The sequence below is a fragment of the Salmo salar genome, chromosome 07 (genome assembly GCF_965601325.2).
Source record: "Salmo salar chromosome 07, fSalSal1, whole genome shotgun sequence".
Classification (NCBI taxonomy): Eukaryota; Metazoa; Chordata; class Actinopteri; order Salmoniformes; family Salmonidae; genus Salmo; species Salmo salar.
This window is the reverse complement of record NC_138297.1, coordinates 47,740,271-47,767,581: the sequence shown is the minus strand read 5'-3', so window position 1 is coordinate 47,767,581 and position 27,311 is coordinate 47,740,271. Positions and strand designations below refer to the sequence as shown.

At 41.9% G+C, this 27,311-nt stretch overlaps 1 protein-coding gene and 1 long non-coding RNA gene across 11 annotated transcripts; one reads left to right on the top strand and one right to left on the bottom strand.

Annotated features, from left to right (window-relative positions):
- Positions 1-8,250: 8,250 nt before the first annotated feature.
- gata3 (GATA binding protein 3) lies at positions 8,251-25,878 on the bottom strand. 8 transcript variants are annotated; one of them, XM_014207853.3, is made up of 6 exons: positions 25,726-25,878; positions 19,445-19,800; positions 17,435-17,968; positions 14,658-14,803; positions 12,541-12,666; positions 8,251-9,770 (listed from the first exon to the last, which is right to left on the bottom strand). In XM_014207853.3, exons 2-6 carry the CDS (start codon positions 19,680-19,682, stop codon positions 9,489-9,491), a joined length of 1,326 nt encoding a protein of 441 aa, XP_014063328.1. In that variant the 5' UTR covers positions 19,683-19,800; positions 25,726-25,878; the 3' UTR covers positions 8,251-9,488.
- LOC106609266 (uncharacterized) lies at positions 20,393-23,927 on the top strand. 3 transcript variants are annotated; one of them, XR_001329672.3, is made up of 5 exons: positions 20,393-20,546; positions 21,614-21,764; positions 22,014-22,086; positions 22,261-22,461; positions 23,582-23,927. It is a non-coding gene; the product is annotated as an uncharacterized LOC106609266 (long non-coding RNA). The 3 variants fall into 3 exon arrangements; XR_014392930.1 differs by having other exon boundaries at positions 20,394-20,546; positions 22,261-22,377; XR_006770654.2 differs by lacking the exon at positions 22,261-22,461 and having other exon boundaries at positions 20,396-20,546.
- Positions 25,879-27,311: the final 1,433 nt, after the last annotated feature.

Genomic DNA, 27,311 nt, shown 5'->3' with positions numbered 1-27,311 from the left:
AATTCAAATTAGTTTTTTCAAATTACAGGAGACGGAAAAGGTATATTATAAATTGTTTTCTTGGTTTTAGAACTTTATTTTTGTGTCTAGTTAGTGCAATTTATTTAAAAATGTTAAAAGCTAGCCTTGCTAACTTCAGTAGCTAGCTAGCTACCAGCGTGAGTGTGCAGTTTTCTCCACCAGAATGGTAGAATTGCCAACGTTGCGGAAAATGTTGTTGACTTTTTGGTGTACACGGAAAAGGTGCGAATTTAAACTGAGGGTCGACCTCTGCCTGAGATCAGTTTCATGAAGAAGGATGAAAAGGTGAGGGTGTTCAATACCAATTGGTATCAAAAGTATAGCTGGTTAACAGGGAGACTTTCATCAAGCTGCCTGTATTTGGGGTGACAGGTAGCCTAGTGGTTAGAGCGTTGGGCCAGTAACCGAAAGGTTGCTGGATTGAATCCCTGACCCGACAAGGTAAAAATCTGTTGTTCTGTCCCTGAACAAGGCAGGTAACCCACTGTTCCCCGGTGGGCCGTCATTGTAAATAAGAATTTGTTCTTAACTGACATGCCTGGTTAAATAAAATAAAATATTGCTGGCCTTGCCTGCTTTTTGGAAAGTCTGAGCTTTGGTCGAAAGGTGGGTACAGTGACCTGAAGAACATTGATCGTTCAGCTAAACAGCAAAACAAAAGCAGGGAGCATATAAATACCCACATATTGAACTTTCGACTGTCTTTTCCGAATGATTTGATAGCTTCCATCGCATCATCCATTAAAATTTAGATTAAAGAGAGAGGTTGACGCAGCGCATTTTTTTTCCGCGTGTGCTCAAGGAGGCTTTCCACTTTCCTCTGTATTTATTTAGCAAAGATGATAACACATAATCACTCCGGACAGACCCAAGCAAAAACTCCACACCTAAACATTAGAAATGTGACATGCTGTATGGGAAGAAAATGAGACTATTTTTCCGTCTGATCAACTGTAGGCTGCTAATAAGAGCAGCCTCATAATGTTACATCCTGCGCGCCCTGTCTATCTGGTCAGGTTAAACTAATTGTTAACGTCATGTATTTATAGTCCATATATGTATCAGGAGAAAATGTGAATGTGATCAAATTTAGTTTATATTCAAAATTGGGCTGGCTAGGCTGCCTACACGTTTTTAATTCAAAATGATTCACTGGAATTAATGAATCAACATAATAGTGATGACAGATGTGAGTAAATGTTTTATAAGGCCTACAGTTGCATAGGCCTGCATGATGCAAACATGCATAAAGCAAGCTCAGCCCTGTGACTTCTGTTGTCAATGTGTCTGGGTAGAGGAAATCCCCCTCCTAATCCGATCTAAAAATAATTTATATGAACAAATATAAGATAGCTGCAGTTTGACAGGGGTTTCATCATACCTTATAGGGTCCAGAGTTTTCCTAGTTAGGTTAACATATAAGGAAAAACTCCAGGCCCTAAGGTGTCAACATTCTGCTTGCAGTTGTCAGTTATCGTCAGGTATGTAGATGATCAGGGCTTTCTTCAGGAAGGTTTTTTTTTGGCTACTTTGATGTGTCAAGTGGGCGAGACGCTCAGTCTCTGTTTGACTTCATAGAGAAACTCGTTGCCCAAACCTACGATGGCACAGCTGTAATGGAATGTATCTGCTATTTGTATTTACAGCTAAGTCCCCTCCTGTTCCCTGATGAAGAGGTGATGACCACTCCACTCCACTACCATTGTCAACTCTCTCATGACATGAACTGAAGCCATGTCTCATGTGCCCGCTCATCCACTGGCACATTGAATGTTTCCTCTCCAAGCACTGTGAGTACCCCTATCAATTATCTCTCATTACTGTATGTAGAGTCAATCACAAACGCAAACACAAACACATTATTACACATCAGAGATTTTACTCCTTGCTTGGACTAACTCATTCTTAGCTCTTTTAACTATGCAGTGTGTTGTGTTATTGTTTTTTGTCTTCCCTGTCCTGCACTGGTCAAGCCTCTGAACACCTCAACTCATGCCTCATACCCTCATTCAATTACTGCTGTGATCTCTTTCCAACACTGTGTAAGTAGCCCTCTCATTTCCATTCCCCATAATATTGTACTATAAATGTCTTTATTAAACGCTTTAGGTTAAAATAATTTTTGAAACACACTTTGTTGTCTCCGTGCGTTCCGCAACTGTACCGTGGGTCTCCCATCCTCCTTCATTTTTTACGTCACCAGCCTCCACTGCCTTGCACACACACCCACACGTACACGCACAGCCTCACACACTCACCCACATGTACACACACAAACATCTAGAGCTTTTTACTTCGTAGGTTCGCGTTTCTCTCATCGAGCAGGCAAGCTGACTCGCTGCAGTCATCGGCTGTGTGTGGGATGATGAGGGTTTAGGCATGTTGTCTACTAGGCCGGCCAAAGGAGCCTGAAGGCACCTCACAAAAGGAGATAATTATCTTTTATCTGCAATGTTGTGACGGGAGATTATGGTTCAAATTTACGATTGTTAAGAAGACAATGAAGCACATGGCAGCCCTTTACAAAGTGGTGAAGGGGACTTGAACAAAGCTTGTAGAAGTGAGAGAACTCCCACAGTAAGACATGCATTCATCACATGTTTTGGCTAGAGTGAAAACATTCATATTGGAGGGGCTAGCTAGAACAATCTTCATAAGACATGTGAACTCACTACCACCTGCATTATCAGTTTGTTACAAACAAGTATCCTCATGCATGTTTTCTTCACTATTCATAAATCCCATTCCTTTGGCGTGATCGGGAGGTGACATGGTTGAACTGACGCCAGTGTGATGGGGTGAAGAAACATTTTTAAACCAAAGCCGTTATGTTTTCCCTGAGGTCATGCCTTGGTGATGTGGGCAACACAATGGTATGATGTGAGGAACAATCTAAACAGTACCTGGCTCAATGTAGCCTATTGAATAACTTTGTTCCCATGGGAATTTCAGGTTTGGCAGTGGCACTTGGTATTACAGAACAGAATAGGTCTACATAGCAGTAACACAATTCCAATATCTGCATATCTACCATACACTGCTGGCATCAACAACAACAAAAAGTGTTATGTTATGGCTTTCATAGGCCTATAGCTAGCCTTTAGGCCTATATCCATGTTCATGGGCATGGCCTAAACTAGATTGATGTTTAGGAAAACGATTTGTTTACTTTCATCTGGTAGTAGATAATTAAGCAACTATACAACATCTACGCTGTTAAACTATAATTTCTTAACTCTGGATTTGAATTCGTTCAGTTGTCCTCAAATGCGCTGAAATATGCAGTTCAATCACAGGAAAAGCCAGCCAGCTGAAGCATTTCGCGCCTTTTACACCGGCCGTGCACGTGCTGTAGCAAATAACCAGCTCTTGAAAACTCAAGGCGCCATTCTGCCTTCTCCCTACAGTTCTCAGTCATTAGCTTCGCCCACGACTGCATCATGTGAACTACAATCCCTACGCTGTGTTTTAAGGTTTCAAAACGTCAGTGATCTTCACTTGCGATATGGCTTTCGAAAACATACGGCCCTTATCTTCAATCCTTCAAATAGAAAAAGGTACACTGACTCTAGCGGTTTTGCACAGATCCATACAGCTATGGGTACCTCCATCCGACGACACTACACTTCCTGAGTTACAGTTACACACAGGTGTTCAGAGCATGCTAGATAGCTAATTAGCACGTTTGTTTGCCGTAGAAAAGCGCTGTAACATGGACATACGGCCGTGTGGGAACACTAACCCTTCCAAATCCGTACCGCAAGCAATGCGTGTTAATGTTCAGACTGAGCGTCTGGGATCTTAACAAACCTCCCTCCTATAGAAGACTCCTTCGTCCGCTGACTCGTGTAGTGTAATGGTGCTATTTCTAGTGTAGGTTACTTTGGCGTGATACTTGTGCCATTGTGGTTGGAGATATGGGCAGGTTTATTTATTTGGCTTCAGTGTTTGTTTGGTTACAACATCGTTTCATTAATTAGGCTCTCGGAGAGACAAAACGTTTGTTAGTAAAACTTTATTGTACTTCATTTGCGATGCCTGTTAATTATTGTACATTTCGCAATCATTCAAATAGTTTATTACTCACTCTAGAAATGATAATTGCCAGCTCATTCGAACAGTGGGCTTGTTTGAGTGGTAAGGCTGAAACAACCGACTGCTGATGAAAGTCGAGGAGTGATGTCGAGGGAGGTGCATCTGCTACAGCTGAAAGTTACACATTGATGTGGTTTTCAAACAGCAAGGCTCAGTGCAATCTGGCACTGTTGTGTTGTTTATAGAAGTTGTTCTTTGTAATATCGAAATAAACGTGTCTCCAACCCCCATATCACATACTCACACACTGTAAATATATGTGTGTACATTGTACTATAAATTGGGGAGAGAGAGCCTCAAATATCACATTAATTTGTACATATCCACTGTATATTCGACAATGCAGGCAATGGCTGCAAGTTACAGCTGGTGAGGAGCAACTGCAGAAAAGTTGACTGCAGTAGAAACTTCATGACCTTTGATCACATGGTTGTTGTAAAGTTCATGCAGTTGACATGTAGGCACAAGTCAGACAATTTTTGTCCCCATAATTCAACACACTTTGAAAGACGGTGACAAATGACGGTGCGCTTCCTGGTGCTAGGGGGAGGGGAGGGGACGAGCCTTGATTGGGTGCCAATCCATACCTAATTTATAGGGCGCCAACGTTGGCACAGTTTCTCCCTCTCTTGAGAAATGAGTTGCTATGACCCAATCCAGGTATGACCCGGGGGCTACTCGGACTGTCTAATGAGAGTAGAGGACTAGCAACTGGTAGACTGCTACTTACCTGCCTGTCTGTCAGCCATTAGTATACAAGATTCTTGTTGTGAGGCATTCTTAAGAGCAGCTGGAGCTGTATTACACTACACTGTGAAGTGTTTGCTAGGTAGTTTATTCGAGCTTTTCTGTCGACTGCTGAACTCGGAACACCTTGCATTAAGTAAAACACCGAACTTCAGCTGAAAGACTATCCAGTGCCTTCCTACCGTGAGACAAGTTACATTCTCTCACTATTGTTATTTAAATCTAGCCAATTCAGGAACATTTTGACTGAGAATTCAAAAGTACACATGAATAGCATTGCACATGGATAAATGCAGTGTGTAACAGGTTAGCACACCCATAGGTTCAGGGAAACAGCATGCATCGAGCAATATTAGGTTAAATACTAAATATTAAGCCTATATGGAGCACAAGAGGCTGCTGAGGGGAGGGCGGCTCATGATAATGGCCGTAACGGAGCGAATGGAATGGCATCAAACACCTGGGAACCATGTGTCTGATGTACTTGATACCATTTCACTTGTTCTGCTCCAGCCATTACCACGAGCTCGTCCTCCCCAATTAAGGTGCCACCAACCTCCTGTGATTATGGAGTCAAAATTAAGAATGATGCAAAAGGTTTGCCCTGATGGAAAAACAACAGCTGAAACACCAATAGCATAACGGCAAGACCACATAACATTTGGCTAAACAAAAAGCATGTAGGCTATAAAAAAAAACATGCCAACTGTATGATTTGAAACTGCCAAAGAAAACCCCTATACTGAAAACAAGTTATACCACAATATCCACAGTACAAAAACATGAGAGAGAGGTTTAGAACCACTAACACAAATTAGTGTGAATATAATGTCACTCAATACCCACACACACAAACACACACACACACACAGTAACTCACTCAGTCATTCACTCAGTACACACACACACACCTCACCCAGAGCTCTGTCTGACCTCCAGTGGACCCCGGTTCACCCTGAGCGTAACCCAGAGATGGTCACACCTGGATGGAGAGCACTGGAGTATGGCATGGGGCACAACATAGGTCAGATGCATCCCTAAGAGGAGCTCATTATTGAACATCAACACCTGCCACGACACATCTGCCTCCGTCCCTAATCTACCGGAAAGTCATCCCTAACTGCACAGAGAGACAGAGACAGAGAGAGAGGGAGAGAGAGAGAGAGATGAGTAGGAAAGATGAAGAGAGATAAAGCGAGTAATAAAAGAGTGCTAGAGGAGGAAAATAAATGAGGGAGGAAAAGGAGAGTTGTGGCCTATAAGACAGAAGAACCATCATGTGAGAGAGTTGAGAATAGGAAGGAGAGGGGTGGGAGTAAATATGTTTATATTACTACCCTGTGTCTGTCAGTGGACTTTCAGTCACCCTTGGCAGACACTCATAGCACAGCACCAAGGTGAAAGGTTGGCCAGGGTGCGTGGGGTCCCGCCACAGGCCAAGGGTTCACCTCAATCCCCTTAATACACACATACACACACAGAATTTCCATCCTCATCCTACATTCCCTCCTTCAATTTCACTGTTAAAACACAGGAGCAAATCTCCTGATTGGACACAGTGGCTCAGAAACAAATTGTGGCCAATGGCTGGTAGACTTCTGTTTGGCCTCGCTGAAGTGGAGTCAAAGAAAAGGGCAGTACTGGGGGGGTGGAGTTGGTCTAAAGACTGGAACGTGTGCTTGTATTCTCTGAATTGCCACCGCGTATATCTGTTTGCATAATATGTCTGTTTTTACAAATGAGTTGATCCAGGGTACCGTTTGAAAGGATCTAGCTCTAGATGATCCCATTGATGCTATTTGGTTTCACTTCCAAGTCAAAAAGAAATGTATATGTGTGACTTACAATATATCATTACTGTATGTATACTAATACTACGCTGTCAAAGCTATTTGAACATTTTGACAGTGACCGAGGACTACAGTACTCAGTATTTAATAGTGGTAAGTGGAATCCAGTTGAGTGAGTATAATGCTAGCAAGCTTGGCTGGAAGGATGCTAAATCCTGTCTTAAAAGTCCAAACACAGAACAGATGGTGTGCTGTTTGAATTACGTTGAACTTCAAATCAAACCCAATGCACTCTTTAATAAAAATCATATGATTTTCATACTTTTTTAAATAAAGAAAAGAATGATTTTGAAGGCCATTGACCCTATTTAAGAATAAGGGCAGGTTTTTGCTCTGGTTATTTCATGTACCTAAACCGATACTATAACATCCTTGTTCCTCAATCACATAGCTCTCGTTCCCTCTGGCAGAGTACAGTGTGATTAAAGTCAATACAGTAACAGTAGCAGCCACTAATAACACTGTTGAGATGATGGCTACTTCTTACCATGGTTCACGCACTCTCAATTCCTTGTTTCTCAGTCAATTTAGTCTTTATTTTTCCCCCAAAGGCACTGTATGTACAGTATATTAATATGTGTATATGAATATGGTTTACACTTGATGGGGAAGGAGAGGGATGTTGAGGAACTTCAGCCACAATGCGGTCAATTCTGCGTTCGAATCAGACGCTGAGTTCCTCTTCAAAATTCCAATTCAAAAACAGTCATTGTTTTCAAAAGAAAGGGAGAAAATTATTTATTGCACTTCAGCACCTTCAAGTATGCGGTGGACTAGCTGAATTACTTGTGACAAAATAAAATCTTACTGATGTTGCTGTATAGGCTACACATGGGTTTGGTGTGTTGATGATAAAATGTATTGAAATAGTTGTTCCAACCAAATATATTGTTTTACTCTCTGTGATTGATGTGTTTTCTATTGCTGTATCATGGCTGTGTCTGGTAATATTGATATTATGTAGTAGACTTCCATAAAAGCACATGGACGCTAAGAAACTACAAATGTGGCATGTAAGAATTTGAGAATTCTTATTTTACATGAGGATCTGAATTACTCAGATTGATTTAAATGAATTCCCTAAATTGTCTGAGACAACTAATCACCCTCACGAATCAGCTCTATACTGTAGAACTATGGAATTCTGAAGGCACATTCTAACTTCACATGCTCTCTCCAGAAACATTACTAATTCCTAATAACGAGCTGATACCTACAGGAGAATTTCTGCCAAGCTTTCTGTTCCATTCTGACTCGATTTAAAGTGCAGGTCAGTTGTGATGGTGAGAATGACTGTGAGAGTTAGCCTGCCTGTCTAGCCATAAAATGGCATGTGAGCCCTCCTACAGTCACAGTGACACTGTTTATTTCTGCACTTCCTGTTTGTCCTTCACCACAAGAGCTGTCAGTTGCTGCTGTGAATGCTGGGTAAAAATGGCCGGGGGTGTTGCAGACAGGTCTGGGTGGGGTGACGATGTGTCAAACATCACACGACAACGTCGCACCAGAGAACGAAATAAGTATCGCAACCACAGGCTAACATGTCAACAGAGATTAAACTAGTTTATTCTTTTCAAAGAAAAAAAAAGAATTACGAAACAAAAAAGCAGTCATTTTTTACACTAGTGATTATTATTAAACTTTTACAACCATTCAGTCTGCATAACATAAAGAAATAATTCTACATCTTTGTTTCTTTCGTATTTTTGGTACTCTGAATTATACATACAAATAACAAATACAGGAACTTTTTTCACAATGCATATAATCTGTGGGCCGGAAGAAAGTCTTTCAGGTGATCCAATGTGGCAGTGTGTGTTTGTGTGTGTATGTGAAAGTATGATGTGTGAATATGTGTTTGTATGTGCTAGCATGTGAACACAAACCAACAGCCCGAGACCTATAGCACATCCAAAAAAGAGACGCCTGCAGTCAGAACAATAGACTTTCTAGAAGCTTAATGCGTCAAACATGTTTTCCAGCAGGCGAAAGAGAAGGCCTGTCCTTTTATCTGTTCTTTCCTCTCCTCCCTCTCCTCCCTCTCTCCAGGAAGCAGAGGCGTCCTCTCTTCCTCTCTTCCTCTACTCTCCAGCGGCAGTGTCTCTTCTTGCCTTGACTCGTACCCTTCTGTCATTAGCTGCCCAGGGGCATTTTACTTAATTAAAAAGTCTTCATTAAATGTACTGTATTTCATACAATTTGTACAAATATATTCAAAGTTCATCTCCTCTCGTCTTCTCACGGCTCAGGGGTGGGGGGGGGGGGGGGGGGACCTGTCATACAGGTGTGTGAAGTAGGGTGGGAAGGTTTGTTTATAATCTTTGCTTTTCCCATGAAAAATTGAATTTTTGCACACAAATGTGATTCCGGATTGGGGGTTAACAGCTGGGAGGACAGTCAGTGAGTGGGTGAAGCTTCAGGATCTTTTCTCCCAGGTCGGAGAACAACAACGGTCTTCCCAAGAGTCGGAAAACCACAGTCAGTGAGTCAGTCGGCCAGGCTTTGAGGATCCCAGTAGATACACTTGATAAAGATTAAAAAAGAGACAACTGAACAAATGCAAGGACCCATAAAGCCTGTCTCCCTCACACCGAGGTCAGATCATAGGAGGCTTGGTGATGGAGCAAAGCGGTTGGTTATGGGTAGCAGGGAGCAGTTTGGTTGTCTTTCAGCTTGGGATTCAGGTAAGCGAAGAGAACTGGGGGTAAGAGGATGGTGGGGGGGTTAGTTGTTGATTGAGGGGTTTTGGGAGGTGGGTGGTACCGTTGCGGTCTTCTAGCCCATGGCAGAGACCATACTGGAGTGGGGGTGAGGGGCGAAGGAGGAGGGGTGCATGGGCGTGGGGGTGGACAGCATGTGGCCGGAGTGTGAGAAGGGGGGGAAGGAGGACATGTGGCGGGACAGAGCGGCGGGGCTGAACGAGCTGCTCTTCTCCATCAGGCTCTTGGAGAAGTCGTCCATGCTGTCGTGGGACTTTTTGCTCTTCTTCGACTTGCTGGACATCTTCCTGTTCCTGGTCTGAATGCCCTCCTTCTTCATGGTGAGAGGTCGGTTGATCTAGGGGACGGACACATGGGGTTAATGCACCAGGGTTAAAACAAGCAAGTTATTCAATATTCATATTTCATAGGTAAGTGATGTCAAGGAGTTACTTAAGTTGAAGGAGCAGAAATAGGAATTTGAGTCAGTGTAGAACTGAGCCGAAATATCTAAGAGCAGCGTTCATGCGTTTTGATGGACTTTGATGAAGCGGAAAAAACGCTGACAAACAAAGAAAGTAAATAAAAATCCAAGCATTGAGGTCGGTTTATCACTCGTATCTTGGAAAGCTCATTCGAATTGTGTCAACGCGTTTGGACCAACAAACAAAAAACAAAACTAAACAAATAAAATTGGAGAGGGGCGACACAAATAGGTTTCTAATTTCAAAAGAGGTCGAGCTCAGGGTTTGGGGGACACTGTGATATGTAATGGAGTCCCATTATAGAATAAATGTGTCTGTCCCATTGCTAGCGGTAGGGGGTGGGGGGAGTAGTGTGTGTGTGTATGTGTATGTGTGTGTGTGTGTGTGTGTGTGTCAGGGTGAGTCCACGTTTGGCTGGATTTAAACGCTGATTCCCTTAAGCTGGGCTGGATCTTAGGCTACTGCCATGCCAGGGAGAGGGAGACAGAGGGAAAGACAGAGAGAGAGTTGGAAAGACGGAATGAGAGAGAGTGGGAAAGTGAGAGAGAGAGAGAGAGAGAGAGAGAGAGAGAGAGAGAGAGAGAGAGAGAGAGAGAGAGAGAGAGAGAGAGAGAGAGAGAGAGAGAGAGAGAAAGAGAGCCTGGCAGCCACCGTCCTAACCAGCCGACCAATGAGACACATGGCCATGACGACTATCGTCGCCGGCCAAGTCCGCCTCTCTACCCTCAACCCTCCATCGAAGCCTTCTGCATAGGCATCTGCCGGCCAAAATGGCCCGAGCTGCCATATTCCTGCACAGGTTTTAGCTGGGAATGAGAGCCGGATGATGGAATTCCAGCTCAGGGCAGGATTATGAAGGAGAGGTGGATGAGGCCGGCTGCTTCCCTGATCTTTAGGACCGCTTCCCTGAGAAATGGGAACAGGGATTTCACCGCCTCACTTCTGCCACTTTCTCTGAGACGTTAATGGCATTTTTCGCTGACTATATTTTAGCACAGAGTGGCCCAGATGATTAGCAAAGGGCAAAGAGCTACGGCCCCTGAGCGATGTGGTTTCACTGTCTCTACACGACGTAGGGTAAAAGAGAAGGGCTTCTCTGTGTTTCTAGCTGCTAGCTAGGCGTTGAAATACAGCTCGCCCAACTAAAGCTGACCTGGCAGGCTGTGCTCTTTGATACTCAAATGTATGCCATGCATCTCACATAGGAAGCCAGGGCCTTTGGGCTTCCGCCCCATAGCATCAAACAAAACACAACACACTCAGAGCTTTACTCAGTGACCACCACAGAGCATTCAATACATAACCTCATATCCTCTCCCCACACCTATAGCAACCTGAAAACAACCACAAACCTTATGCAATGGTCTTGGATTGACCACACTGCAATCCTGACTCACACATCAGTGAACGTTGAGGAACATTGATTCACATTGTCAAGGAGAAAAAAAATATGATTTGGGTGTCCAACACTGTCTGTCACATCTTTGTGGCAACTTTTTTTCAAAAGCATCCAATAAATATGTCCATACACGTTTACTGTAGCCTACAGCCTTATCAAACTGGAAAGGCTATCAAGGTCTCTGAGGTTAGCGTTAGGTTGCTGTCACATGAAGCCACTGTGGTCACTGTGCAGGTTAGGAGTCATTGTGCACGAGGGGAGAGAGGCTTCATATAATGTACCATGTAAAATGTGGAATTTGTTTCAAAGTGAGCAGTCCCCAACAGAAATCTGAATTTACCAAAACAAACACATTTTGCAATTAAACCTAGGTCGGGTCATTTCAAAAGATAATATGTAAATGGGAAATATTATTATTCTCCCTGATAACCTGAGTAAAAATCGTTTTCTTCAGTCTTAAAGAATCTTCCAAAACCAATATAGGGAAAATATTTAACAGGGAGCACTTGCGTGACAAGCGAGTGTAGTAGGCTATACACCCTTAGCGCGAGGATAAGGGATACCCTATCAGACAAACTCTGGAGGATTTTTTGGGGGCAAGCTCTCTGATGTGAAGGTTGAATAGGCTATAAGTAAAGTTTAATAATGATAATAATATTATGTTTCGCTAGTTAAATTACGAAGCAGCTCTTCGTCTTGCTGCAGTGTGTGCGAGAGAGAGAGATAACTGGTCCTGGGGGTCCTCAGATTGAGGAAGTGAAATGATGTGATGAGACAGTAACCAGCACGCCCCAAAACGAATCAGGCGGATTGGTGGTCAGAGGGGGACTCCAAGTCCCTGGCGCGGATGTAACCAAAAGGCCTGAAATAAGATCGGTCTGAAAATTAATCGAATTTTAATTAAGCTCTTAATATTCAAAAGCCAAGCTGTACGCGCGCGGCTTAATTCGTCTCTCTCATATATTCATATATTCGTACATGTGACTTACTGCGAATAAATCACATGAATTATATTTCTTATCGCTAGTGCCTCCACAATTCTCGATAGGGACGACAGCGATAAATATTTCAAGAACTATAGAAATTACAAATAAGCTTTGAATGTACAGGAAAAAAAGAAGGGAGGAGAGAATAAATGAAAAGAAAGAAAAGTGAGGAAGAAAAGAAAGGATATGAAAGACGACACATGCTTAGATAAGTTAGTAGATATCTTACTATAATGTAAAGGCTGTTGTTTTGCTTACATTGTGCAGTTTGTAGTATAGACCGCAAGCGTTACACACGGGGTCCCCGTTGGCGTTTCTTCGCCACAGTGTTGTCGTGCTCGTTTGACAGTTTGCACATGATGTTCCTGCCCGTCTTGCTGCAGACTGGTGAAAAGGAGATTTCAAAAAATGCATATCAGTCATAAGGCCTTTTCCTAGGTTATCAAACCAAATGTTGCATTTATAATGCTATTATAATACATTACTAACATATAGCTTTCTGCAAAGCTCTGTCTATCAACTTTCTGCAACTTGTTTTAAAATAAAGACAAAATTCCAAAACAGCGCTACTTTGACTCGAGACTAAAAATAGCAGCATGCGCATATGCCCTCTCAAGAGTAAATATTTACAGATTACATAAAAGCAGTGGCATGAAATGGGACCTATTAAATCTGATTAAATTTCCCCGTTAAAGCGACTAAGTGCTTAAGTAACAGCAAGATAGTGTCTGCTCCTTATGTTTAAATATGGAACTCAACAGGTTATACAAATAAACTACAATTAGTTTTACGGTGAGAGCATGATGGCGGACAGAATGATGTTTTCTTAAAACAAATCTCCAGCCTCCCATGGGTGGAAAAATAGATGTTAAATCATCAATGTGTGCATAGCAAGATCAAACAATCATTATTCTGTTGTTTTTACATAGCTAATCATGTTGAGCTGTCAAGGGGGATTCACAATTTGACATGGCTAGTGAATAAAATGGACAAAATTATATGCTTGTGGATGAAGATGGTAAACTTAAATATTGCCATATAAGCTTGAATATCGCCATACCGTCCACATTGCCTATTAGCCAAATACAGATTTTTTTTTTTTTAAATTGGAACGAGCTAATGCCCCGATTTACATTCAAGATACGTTTCGACTTGCATTGGGAGAGGACTACATTCCCATGGATTGAAACGCTTGCCTCAGACGCCAGTTTGCTGGCCGGTCTGACATTGATGTTATAATCTATAAAACCAATCGATAGACGAGATGACCGAATAGGACACAGTACCCGTTAACACCGAATGGGCTAAACAAAAGGCACTACACTATCTTTCGGAGGGATTTCCAATTATCTACATCTGGTGGCCTAATAACCCATGTTCATGCGCGACTTAAATAATGTAATTGCTTTGCACACCAATCTTGAGTTCCATTAACGCGAAAATAAAGTGCTTGTGTACTGCAAAATGGAGCTCACTGTTTCCATCTCCTGCCAGACTTCTTCTTCAGACTTCCCTCTCTCTTTTCTCTTTTCCTTTTCTTACTATTTTCCCTCAGTATTTGAACATTCTGCAGAGATTCCCTGAGTTCTGAGAAGAACAATCTAGAGTCGTGACTCCTGCGTGCCCTGGGCCGCTCCTTGCGCTGATTCGGTCCCCGGTCCCCTTCATGTTTAGACTGGGGAAGCGGGCTATGTTGTTAAAAGCGACTTATCTGCGCTGCTCAGATATCCGGCAGCTTTTTCCTGGGAAGTCGGGTTTTCACATTAGAGAGAGTAGGGGGGATATAGGCTAGAGCAGAAGCTGGCTGGCTGCTAAAAGAGCAGTCCACGCGAGGCGTCCCCTGCCTAGAACGTTTTCCCTTTTATCTAACCATGCAGGGAGATAGGGAAACTGCTCTATAGAACTCAGCTTTCTGGTGTTAAAAAGTTTAGGGGGTTCCTCTCCAAATACTGCAGGGTGCATGGTAGCCTACATCTCTCCTCTAAACCATATAAACGTGAAAATCTACGTATTCCATTTACAGTATGTCAACTGCAGATATTATTCCTATGCGGGCAGTGAGGACTTGGATTGAATATTTTCGATTTGCCTCAATGCAGAATAAGAGGAATATATTTTCTCCTATTTATTTTTTTTCCTCTAAGAAATATCAAACAGTAGGGCAATTGAAGCGGGAAAATAATAATTGATGAAGCAAATCATTAAAAAAATTCATAACAATAGTAATAATAAATCTGCAGTTTGCTATTACTGTATATCTAAAAGAATTCGAGACCTGCACTTGGCGAGTCAATTTCCTGCAGCTAACACTTCTTCCTGGGTAGAGAAAGAGAGAAAGACGGAAGTGTCATCAATACAAAGTGGCAGGGACATACCAGTCGTCGCTTGGGTTTGATGAGGGGCCGATTCTGCCCGTTCATCTTGTGATAGAGTCCGCAGGCGTTACACAAATAGTGACCCGTGCCATCCCGCCTCCAGAGCGGGGTCGACGTAGCTCCACAGTTAACGCACTCTCTACCTTCTGAAAGCAGAAACGATACACAACATGGAGAGAGCGCCGAGATCAGTTCGCCCCTTTAAAACTAAACATATCATCTCACATCTGGAACACTTGATCCCTCAGGTCAAGAGGGAGAAAGGTTGTTATAAACATCGTAGAAAATGTCATCACACAAAATAATTAATTATAATAGTAGCATAACATTCATATTACACAGTAATAATAACACAAAGTATACCAAGTATACTACTAAGCATACTGCTACTACTACTAATAATAATTATACTTCAACTGCTACTACTACTACTACTACTACTACTACTACTACTACTACTACTACTACTACTACTATTATTAATAATAATAATAATACAGTGGGCCTATAACAATGCATTGAATATTCAAAGTGCAAAAAAAACCAACCTCTGTTAGGATACAACTGATATCAACATTTGACCCTGGTGTTAGTAGGCCTATTCCAATTCATAGTGTTTCGAAAATGACCTCATACAAAATGTCTGACATCATACAAACATCTGACTATCATTGAATAAAGCGGGTCTATTGTGGTCGATTACTGTCACAATGAGGTCACACGTCATTTCATCAAATACATAATATATTAATACAAACGGATAGCCTATCTTTAGAAAAGGGCGTGCATAATCTATGGACTCAATCATGTTTTTGTGATTAAAATGTGCCCTCTTCTTTCTCCCACACACACAACCTCTCATTTCACAGTGGTGTATAGTAGTAATAATAATAATATGTTATTGTAAAACAGGCGAATTCATTCATATGTAGGCCTGTTTATTTGATTGGAATGACCACTGTCTTTCCAAACCAGCATTTGGGTTTGACTGGCACTTCTCTAGTGACACCGACAGGTGAGAGCCGCGTTAACAGGTTCATTAAGGGGGTCTTCTGATCCCCAGGCCTATGCGGCCTCACCACTGAAACAACCGAGCTGCGCGGCAGGATTAATTGAAAGCATAGACGCGTATAGAGAGGAGGCCTTGCGCCGTGCCGTGCCTTTATGCCTCTACTCACCCGCACTTCCCCGTTTGACTGCAAAAACCGCTCCACTTCTTCAGAGACTTATATGCGTCACTTCTGGTTCTGCCTTGTTAGATGTGATAGACATTCCAGAGGCCTCAGCAGACACGGAGGACGATGTGAATCAATAGTGGTTTTAGAGAGGAGGAGACTGACTAACGCAGCTAAACAAATGTATCCACTCCACAATAGGGCTCTGAGAAATAGGCTACTACAGGATTTTGAATTGCGCAATGCGTGTTGCGGGTTTTATGTTTAGAAGACCACAGTCGACCTTTCTCCAATACTTATTTTCAACTGTAGGTTTGCAATGTAGACACATTCCATTATATTACCTCATTAATAGATAACGTATTTAAGATTCATTTTAGAGGATGTATCTTTACGCACATTACAGCACACACATGCTTAATCCACAAATTAAAATGATTTATTTTTTGTAGTAATAAGTGAATATTATTCAGCATTGAATAAGCCTGATGATATGCATCGTCTAATCCACTGTTTTCTATATTTCTCCAAATGCTATGTGGCACTGATATTAATCTCATTACAGTTAACTGGTTTCTAGCAGTGCCTGAATAACCTTTTTTTTTTTAATTACCCCCATATGCTTTGGATAACATTCCGCCTCGCCAGTCGTGCCCCTCTGCCACGGAGAGTGCTCATTCGTGATTACCCCCTCTCAATGCAGCCCCGCATCCGGACTCTATCAAAGTTATTACTGGCTCTGCGTAAACAATGCAACTGTCGCGTGCACCAGTCTGACAGTAATGGGATTATCTTAAACATATAAACTGGCGCGAGACAGCCATGCCGGCATGGAGGCCGCGGTCACAGATTTAGCCTCTCTCTCTTTCCCTCTGTGAAACATAGAACAACTGAAAACGGATCTGGTTTAGGCACAGCTTAAAAGTATTCTGAACTCATCTGATTTAAGTGTACTAAGGCTGTTTAATCGTTCACTGGACTAATTTCCTTTGCTTTGGAAAGTGGAAAATCGTCCAATCTCATGTGGGCAAATGCACTTTGAATGATTTAATTCGCTTTCTATTCTAAGCAATGTGTTCTAACAAATAAGGGTGTTGATTCAATGCGATTAAAGATGTTTGTGTAGCCTAATAACATATAGAAACGTTATAACGTCCCCAATTAAAAGTGTTACTCAGTCAAATTGATGTAGAGATAGAAACCTGGATTATCCATACAAGACTTTTCCTACAAAATGAATGTATTATTATTGTTATTATTATTATTATTATTATTGCTATTATTATTCATTTGTATTATTATTACCACCAAGTGCTTTCCTTGGCACTGCTATTGTATTTTTCCCTCAAACGAATCTTGTGCATGAGTCCCTTTGAGACACATTTGACTTTCTATGGGCCTGCAAGGGCTGGAGAAAGGCCTTGGCTGTCACTCAAAGCTACATGGCATGCCAATATCCCCAAATAAGAGGGGTTTTTTTGTGTGAAGAACGAAAATAGGTCCTGATTCTGAAACGGGTACATTGGGATTACACCTGGATGTCATCAATGCCATATATTCTAAGGTGAAATCAAATGGTAATATAATAAAATGCACGCCTACCTGAACATGACCTTGTTTTTGGTCTTGTTTTGGAACCATAACTAGAAGATGACCCACCTATCAGGCTACTTGGTGGGAAGAGGCCTGGGCCGTATTCGGGGACATAGGATGGGTATGTGGCGATGGGGTGATGATGGTGGGCGGAGGATTGCGCTCCGATTGATGCCATGCTCCGGCTGTGAGACTCCAGTTTCATGCTCTCGGCCAGGGACACCTGGTACTTTATGCACTCTTTCTCCTCCTGTTGGCGACTGTTGCTGCTTGAGCCCGGAGTGGAGATGCCTGGGTCTGGGGACACGTCTTTCGGAGGAGTGGGGGGAAAGGTGAAGAGGTGCGGGCTTGAGTGGCCCCCAGACAGGGAGGAGGAGGACGCCGAAGGGTAGACAGAGAGACCTGCCGGGGAACCGTGGTGCAGTGAGCTCTTCTGGAAAGGACTCAGGTTCCACGGGGAAGTGCTGTGGTGCTGCATCGCTTTGCTTCCGTCCAGCCACGGCAGAGAGCCGTGCAGTAGAGAGGGGCGACACACCTGACTACCTGTAATAGAAAATAGGATGGTAGAACAGTGTCAGTATTTTTCTCGTGAAGAAAATTACAATAGGACTACATTCAATTAGCCTACTCTCTCGATTTGATCACTTTCCCTTATGATCATTTTGTTGACTTTAAACAACAATATCTCACATGTATGCTGGTTTGAGTTTGACATCGGCATGTAGGCCTAGGCCTGCTAGGAAAATTACACAAATAATATCACTTCGTGACAAATTAAAGGTGCACCTCAGTCACTGTCAATTAAAAAAGTTTGGTCACACTTTCTATTGAAACAAAACATTATAAATATGACAAGGTCTTGTTCGTTTGATCTTTATATGAGTGAATTCAGATGTGCTTTACCAGTGGAGAAACTGAAACTACAATGACTTAGACTTTTGATTATTTTCATTAAGAAAGCCTCTAAATCGATCATGGAAAACATTTAAAAAAAAACATACGCTATTTTAGTCAAACCTCACCCACGATTTAATCTTCGGGGACACAAGATAAAACTGCACACCAGGCCTACACACCTGACAACATATGCTCTGACCCAAATTGCCCCTCTTGACTCCAGCCTGCTTTATTTTTGTTGGTCTAGCCGAAACCCAGGGCCTGAATGACTGTGTCAGAGCGGCAGTGTGAGCAGCACGCCAGTCTCAGTGCAGAGGGTTTGAACCGTGGTGTTTTAGCATAGGAAGCATCGCTACAGAGAACGGGTCATGATTCACTATTCCGCTCAGGAAGTAATGTCAATAAATTCAACCAATTGCTCTTCCGCAGTTATTTTCTCTCCAAGAAAATCTATAATTAAATTACACTTCATAGTTTACCTGCCATAAAATGTACACGGTTGTGTGGTGAAGTATGGTAGTCTGAAATGACCAAATATATATCATGGGGCCTTTCCAAATGCTCTCTGTAGGTCTACACATTCATCCGTTTGGTAACATATTTTAATGATATTAACCATGATACAAACATACATGTCATATTTGACAATAGTAACGTGTTGTTCATCTGTAATTCACGTTAATTTAATTGATTTAAACATTTGTCATTGATTTCAAATTGCTCGACTGATAGGGACCACCTTCCCTTCTTACATCTGATTTCACTGTGCTAAAATAGCACTGAACAGAGTGGTCTTACTCACTGTTATAACAAATGCCTATACTCACAACTTGAAAGATATGAAACCAAAGGTACACCACCAGAGAGGTAAGCCACACATAACAGAGGACTGTATGGTTTCATATGGCTCTCGCGTTTTTAAATTAGCCGGATCAGCTGAGGCTTAAACCTATTAGACAAATACTTCGGTTCAGACATTTTAAAATGGACAACCATCTGAAGACGAATTATTCTTACGTTAGCCCTGTTTGAGTTAAATTGAACCACACCACATAGAAATAAGAGATCGATATCTCTAATTCAATAGTAGCCTTAAAAAATGCGCAATGAAGCAGTACTTACTATGTGGAGGAGGTGGATACCTCTGGACGGCTCGGACTGAGTTCCCATAGTATGGAGATACGTGGTTGCCCTGTGAGTCGATATTAAACAGTACATCCACATCGTCGGCGAGGGGATACTGCGAGGGGTCCATGTACGAGTGGCCGAGGCCCGGGTGGTGCGAGCCGGGATGCTGTTCGTTTAGCACCGATGGGTGGTGATGGCTCATCCATCGGGGTTGGTCGGCGGATACTTCCATAGCTTTTTAGCAAACGTTCATATACACCGGAGTGAACCGATACAAGTCAAGTAAGAAAAAAATCTGTCCGAATTCCTGCTTTGTTTAATCCACAGTTTTCTTCGTTACCTTCGTTCACCTGGAGATGAAAAACAAAAATGTATTTAAAAATGATGTTGTTCCCCCTATGTTGATGTTATTTTCAGTCTATTCAAATGCGATTATTTGGCAGGGATTCACATTAATGTGAATTTGCCCATATAATAAATAAAATAAAATAGTTCAAAACATACATTAAAAAAATAATGTTTCACTAGAATGTTGTCATAAATAAGTCCAAGGTCGTATCCAGTCCCACTCAAAAGTTCCTCAACTTTTCCCTGACAAAGTTTCTATATTATTAAGCCGATTCAACAAGTTGCAGAGGTATATGTTTAGACGCAGCCTTGTTTGCAGTAGGTGGCTTAGTGCAAACTGACTAGCACCGAACTCACAGATCAAATCTCTGTTTGTGCGCAGCGGCAGCCCTCTCCACTTACTTCGCTTCCCTCTCTCTCTCGCTCTCTCTCTCTAGCTCTCTCACCCACTCTCTCTAGCTCTCTCTGAACTCTCTCCGTCCCAGTGTGGTGTGTATGTCTCTCTCTCTCGCTCTCTCTCTCTCTGTTTTTTTTTTTACAGTGAAGGCATTCTTTCAGGATGGCGCCAGGCAGCTCAATGCTTGCAGACAGCTGGGGCACGACGCAACTTAAGGAGGGTCTGTCAGTGTCATCAGTGGGGGAGGGGCCTGCCCTGCTCGCCCTAATTGAATATTGTGGGCCAGGAGAGATGACCAAGGACTGCTGCAAGGATTTCTCTTTCACAGACCCTGCAAGAGTCTCACCAATAGTAAGTACATTTAATTTCATATTCAGATTATTTTTCTTGAAAGCAAATACCGGTACACAAACGCCTTCATGCCCATTATACACAATGCATTGTGCATTATAACTCAATTATAACCCATAGTAAAGTATTTTTTTATAACAAAATATGGACATATAGACTATACTAAATATGGAAATATGAACATCTTAAATGCACATCTCATGAAGACAACATGAAAAACAACACATCTGTTTAATTATATTATATTATATTATTTTCTATTCTAAAGTAGACTGCTTTTAATGCAGTATCTGTATCAATGAATCAAGCTGGCCACAATAATATTTCCGGGCTTGTCATGAAAAAAATATATAAATAGAAAGACACTGCAAGTGAAGCCTGTTGCTCAACAACGAGGGACCAGTGGCAACCTGGCAGGTTGTGGGACGCCCATTTCCTTAAAATTGTGACAGTGCGTCCTCTCGCGGTGACAGGCGCGTTATTATAATGGCAGGCTACGACTTAACTCCCCAAATTGGACTGATTTCCTCGCTTCACAGAGCAGGGGCGGGCGAGGACGCCAGAGTGGCTGAACTGCAGTCTGGAAAACACTCCACTGCATTACTGCCTGACTCCTCAGCTGACTTTAACAGACTGAGCGAGAGAGAGAGAGTATTCTCCCAGAGTATTAGACCTCTAGTCTCTCCCCCAACACACAGTTAGACAAGCAGCAAATGCCCTGAAATGTCATTATTAATTCAAAAAGACTGCATTAAATGTAACTTGATGCAGCTCTTTTTTTTTACATTACCAAGTCATTCATGCGTTCTATAGCGTATGATCTTGAATTGACCAATTCAATATATTCATATTGACACCATAGACCAGATCATCTAATTACTCTATATGCCAATGTCAGGTATGAATGCTGCACTGTACTCTCGCCTTGTTCCACTTGATTGCACAGTAATAGGTGGGAGGGGTGGGCTGCCCCGTGGGGAGGTATTTTGTATCTAATTCCCAGTTTGGCTACCCCATACTCTCCGATTGGCAGCATGTCATTGTATAATAGGGGGCTGTTCTTTTAGGTGCTGCGCAAAGCACTGACACAGGCAGCCTCTGCGACGCCACTGGACGTGACGTCATCTCCAGAGTAAACAGCCAGGAAATGAACCCTCTCAGCAAGCAGAGCAGAGCGCGCAGGCTGTTCTGGAGAGGAAATGCGCGCGCCCTTTTCCAGTGAGTAAAATGATAATCATTTAATGGCACAATTCTGTAACCAGGTATGCTGGGTGTTCATTATGCATTAAAAAAAAGAAGAAATCGTATAGTGAGTTGTATGCACACAGACATTCCAAGGGGAGAAAAGGAATAATATATTATTAGCCTTGCATTGGCATAAAAATCGATACCATATCATTTTCCAAAGTGCACTATCACGAATGCAAACTGACACGAAGGAAATTATACATTTTTTTTTTTTTTCAGGGTCTCCATGGGAACATTTGATATTCAGAGCATGACCACAGCAATAACTGCCACATCCATCTTATGCAATGAGGTAGGCTTATTTTACAGAATAGGGTAGCTACATTTGTGATATTTGTAGATGGCCTTTTAGTCTTTTGGAAGTTGTGAATTTTACCACAGCCGTTCTCAGTCGGGTGCACGGGGTTAATGTGTGAGAAACAGAAATATTGCTGATTTGGCAAAGCACGCGTTTATCCCTCTCCAGGATACCCAGAGAGCATGTCTCACTCAAGCAAACCTGAGACTGAACCTGGATGGAAACTGCTGTACCGCCTCACATCGAACAATCTCACCGCCATTGTCGAGCTGTCAACGGACTCATGTAATTATCCTCTTGAAAAGTATCGCGCTCCATTATCCACCAAGTAGGCGATGCTTTAGAGGTGTTCCGAGGCAACACATGACGGTAAATGTAAAAATCCTGATAATGTTTTTTTGTTTTTTATCTGGATGTCTGGAAGCTTACAGAGTGGGACATGGAACCTCTCTCAAGACGTGATTCCCCAAGCCTCAGTGTCAAGAGAGAAGGAGAGTGGAATAAAAACGGGTCGCCTTTAAAAGTTGTCATTTGTAATCCCCACCACTGTCACAACAGAAGGGGGGGGGGGGCTGTGTGTGTGTGTGTGTGTGTGTGTGTGTGTGTGTGTGTGTGTGTGTGTGTGTGCGTGCGTGCGCGTGCGTGCGTTTCTGTGTGTGCGTGATAAAATAACCAAAACAAAGAAAATAAAATGCAGATGTCTAGTCTACTACACTGCGTCTGATTCATAAATGTTGGTGTAGCATGGTGGCTGGTAGTTTTGCCTGATGGCGGGCACAGCAGAAGATTGGGGAGATAATTTGTGAGTGATTATGTCAGGGAACGCTGATTAAAATCAGGAGACATCACACATTTCACCGAGGGTGAGAATTTAAGACCGCCGGATTATTTCATTGTCAGAGTGAGATGAACTTTTTAGATAGCATCTCTTTGTTTACTGTGTCCACATTTTGCCTCCCATAGGCTAACTGTAATTATGACAAATGTATTTCCCAAGGTTGTAATTATTAGGTGGTAGTTATAGTCTAATAATAATAATACATATTATTATAATAACAACAATAATAGTAGTAATAATAGTTATAATAATCATAATAACACTACTACTATAGGCTAGTACTAGGCCTACACTACTACTGCTACTACCACTACTACTACTACTACTACTACTAATAATAATAATAATAATATGCATATTGATAATACCATATAGGCTATTCAATTTATTACTATAAATTGTATCTATTACATTTTTTAAATATATTTGTGGTTGATCATATGTGTGTCCAACCATTGAAGCATCATCATTACAACAGGGAGATAAGCCCATTCTAAAGCAAGCTGCCTGACGCTCTAGCACTGTAACCCAGTTTTGGGGCAGATGGAAAAACAGGGAAGGCCCAGAAGTGAAATTTAATTAAAGTGCCGGCATCTGGCTTAGGAGACTTTTGATGGGTTTAGATTTTACAGTTTCATTCTAATGTTGCAGGTAAAGCTGTCCAAACAGCCGCGAGGCGCAGATCCAGGGTGAACCAGAGGACACCGCCTCGGGCAGCGGGCCTCGCCCGGCACTCTCTCTACGCGCTGGAGCTACTTCACTCCAGTCACCACTGGAATACATTATTATTATCTTGATGAAGACGGAGAAGAAAAAAAATTAAAAAGCGAAGGAGAGAGAAACGCAGTCTGACTTCCATGTGTGTGTTACAGGATAATTGAAATGTAATCAACGAACATCTATTTATTATTATTACTATTAATAATGATGATAATAATAATAATAATAATAACAATGCTTTTGATATATGCTGAAATAGAGAAACAATTACACCGAAGACAGGCATTTTCAAATAATTCAAAACGATATCATGCATGACAAAATTTGAAACCTCGAGTTGGGGCGTGTGGCATATAGCCTACAAATATAGGCTACAGGTATAAGATGACTAATGCCACAATATTCTCTGATCTTTTCAAGAACAACGCTTCTTGTTGTACTCAATTAACTATGCGAACCAGTTCAGATTCTTAGAACCAAAACGAGGGTGTGAAATTATTCTCGGTGTGAATGAAACTTGAAAAATGAGGTGTATTTCTTAGAATGATTCAAATGAGAAAAGATTTTGGAACATTTTACCTCGAGTACAGATTATGTTTTCGGTAATGCTTTAGCTTCAGTAACAAGAAAAAGAGATGAAGGTGCTCTGTCAATTGAGTGAGAGGGATGCTTATCCGTGTGATCTCTATTCACCTCCTCTCTCTTAACGGCGGCATCGCCAGGCCCACACCGCCTCCATTTGGATGCTACTGTTTTCGGTTACTCTGCTTTAAACAACATCAAATGTAGTGCTCTTAGGGCGTATTTTACCAAAAATTCCATTGACAGTTGTTGAATTTATTCACCCCTTTTTACATAACACAGTGTTATTGCTAATTAGCATACAGATCAAACACGTCTAAATAAATCCGACAGGTAGGTAACATCATTTGAGAACTTCACAAACACACAAACAAAGAACTTCGACATATCAACATTTCAAGCCACACTCAGTGTGCTACCCATCTCTGTCGTGGTCTGATTTGGAGATTGGAGGCAGATTGTATCCTTATTTAAAAGGTAACCCACCTCGTGAGTATGTGAGTGGCCAGCCTCCCTATCTCCAAAACACAGCTGTTGGGGAAGCATTCAGCATTAATCAATAGAACGGCGCGCGATTTCCCAGCCCGTTCTGTTCTCTGTATGCAAATAACCGCTCGAGCTCTGCCCATGATAGCACGACTGTGATGCCCTTAATTTCGTATCCTATTCATTCTATGTAACAGCTCATCTCCAAATCAAGCCATATCGACCACAGACGTGATGGAAAAAGGGGGGAATGCAGCCTCAGCAAATCCAACTCCTTTCTTTTATGGCCCATTGGCGAGGTAATCAGATCCATTTCATGGGTTAAGGGATTCTGCCTGTCACCAACTCAGGTGGTAATAGATCATTAAAATCCTTCATCTTCTGTATTTCGGGAGGCGCGAGGTAGGTAAAATACTCTCAGAATCTAGTGCGTTAACTGCAATAAATTCCAAAGCAATTTGGAAACGTGAAAAACGAAAAAAGGAACGATTTATTAAAACGATTATTGAAGACCACCTATAGCCTATTTACAGTATACATATTTTTATTTTCGAAAACTACTTTAGACTGAATATCCCCTAGCCTAACGCCTGTCACAAACGCAGCCAAACACATATAGGCTACAGTAAAAACATAAGAGACAACAATGGCGTCGCGTGTGTCTTTTTAACCACTTTTCTGTCTGACAGACATGCAGAAAAGCTCTACACATGTTGAGAAAGCGGAGCTGTTTAACCGGTCTCTGCAATTCACTAAACAAAAAGCATGTGTGCCTTTTTCCTGAAGATGCACTACAAAAACGCTATATTCGAAAATCGTTTTTAAAGCCATGGAACAAACTTGCTCATCAATTCATTTCTGGACATACGCCTGGCTGGACAGAAGACAGAGATGGAGACTGGAAGGGACTAACTAGTATGTACCTTTAAGAGCTATACTTTGTGTTCTTCGCTGAAGGACAGCCAGACAGACAGACTTGCTTTATAGAAATCTAAATATTTACTGACCTGTGGAATAGAGGTTCGCGGCCGGTTTTTTTTTTTCTGATCGGCTGCAGATGTGAGGAAAGAGTGACATGGAGATCGAAGCGCCGATGGCATTTAGAGAGAGCGAGATGCGTAGGGGAAAAAACCGAGGCGCGCGCGCCCTCAGCCCAGAGTCACTCACTCACTCACTCACTCACTTACTCACACACACACACACACCACACACACACACACACACACACACACACACACACACACACACACACACGCACACACGCACACACACGCACACGCACACACACGCACACACATGCACACACGCACACACACACACACACACTCCTACACTCCTACAGGCCAACCAAAGCATCTGTACATTCAGATCAGAGCTCTTCCGGGTCGGTGGAGTCTAAGGAGGAAAAACATAGTTAGACAAACCGAATGCCCCTAGTCCACTATTAGGACATTTTGCCACTTTATGAGGTCAGAGAGGTGGACTGCTGTTTATGGCGCATGTAGCTGTTGTAGTATTTGGTCGGCTCGTATTTTTAGCATCGGTAACACTGTCAAAGTAGCCTATAGCTTAGCCTTGTAGCTAACTCATCATGGGATGGTATAGTGGGCGTTAGAAATCACGGAGCATGGCATGCTTTAAATTGCTTAGTATTTCTATCTGTGTCTAGTATCCGTGAATTTCGAAAAATGAAAATCATATTTGATTGCAACTCTCAGTAATCAATATTTGCGTCTCATCGACCATTTCAATGCATGTGTAAAGAGGTGCTCAAGTGCGCGCGTCCACACACATATATACACAAACATACTCCTGAGTATTCTTTTGTTAGGATGACACAGGCTCAGTAAGCTTAGGCCTATTCTACTATACGCCATCGTCACCAATGGATATTAGGATTATAGTATTCATGATGAAGGCTAATGGACATTGTTTTCTTTCAAAAATATTCAGAAATAAAGTACCTTCGTTAATCTATTAATTTCGATCTTCTAACACTGATATTTAACACATTTTAATTTTCTAAAATAAAGTTGCAGTAGTACACATCCATAATATTTGTAGCCTACTGAATTTCCCCATGAAATGTATCATAAGGTGTAAAAATGTTGTCATTCAGGCCTATAGATGTACAGTATCTTAATAACGTAATTTAAACTATTAATAAAAGGTCTACATATTTTTGGTGAAAACAAGAAAAAATGGCATAGGCTATCCACCAACATACACCCACATATCTGCTTACACAGATACCATGTTTGAAATAGACACCAAATATAACTGATCCATCTTCCGTCTTCCTCCTCTAAAACAGAGAATGAAGAAAGAGAGAGAAAGTAAGAGAGGGCGAGAGCGAGAAATAGAGAGAGAGAAAGAGAGAGAGCGCGAGAGAATTCTGCTGATGCTGGAGGCTTGATATCTCACGTTGCGACTTGACTCTGAAGGAAAATGTAAACTGATCACACCAAAATCTATCTTTGGAGAAGAAATTCAATTAAGGTAATAAATTAAAGATAATTGGCACAAGCGTCGCTGTATAAACTTACGGAAGCAACCAGCCAAAAATGTGTCTTTTAAACCAATGAATAATTCA

Coding starts and splice junctions, on each gene's coding strand:
- gata3 (XM_014207853.3), bottom strand. CDS start 19,682: ATGGAAGTATCCGCCGACCAACCCCGATGGATGAGCCATCACCACCCA. Junction 12,667..14,657: donor TCAAACCCAAGCGACGACTG/GTATGTCCCTGC, acceptor CCTTTTCACCAG/TCTGCAGCAAGACGGGCAGG. Junction 9,771..12,540: donor TATACTACAAACTGCACAAT/GTAAGCAAAACA, acceptor TCCGTCCCCTAG/ATCAACCGACCTCTCACCAT.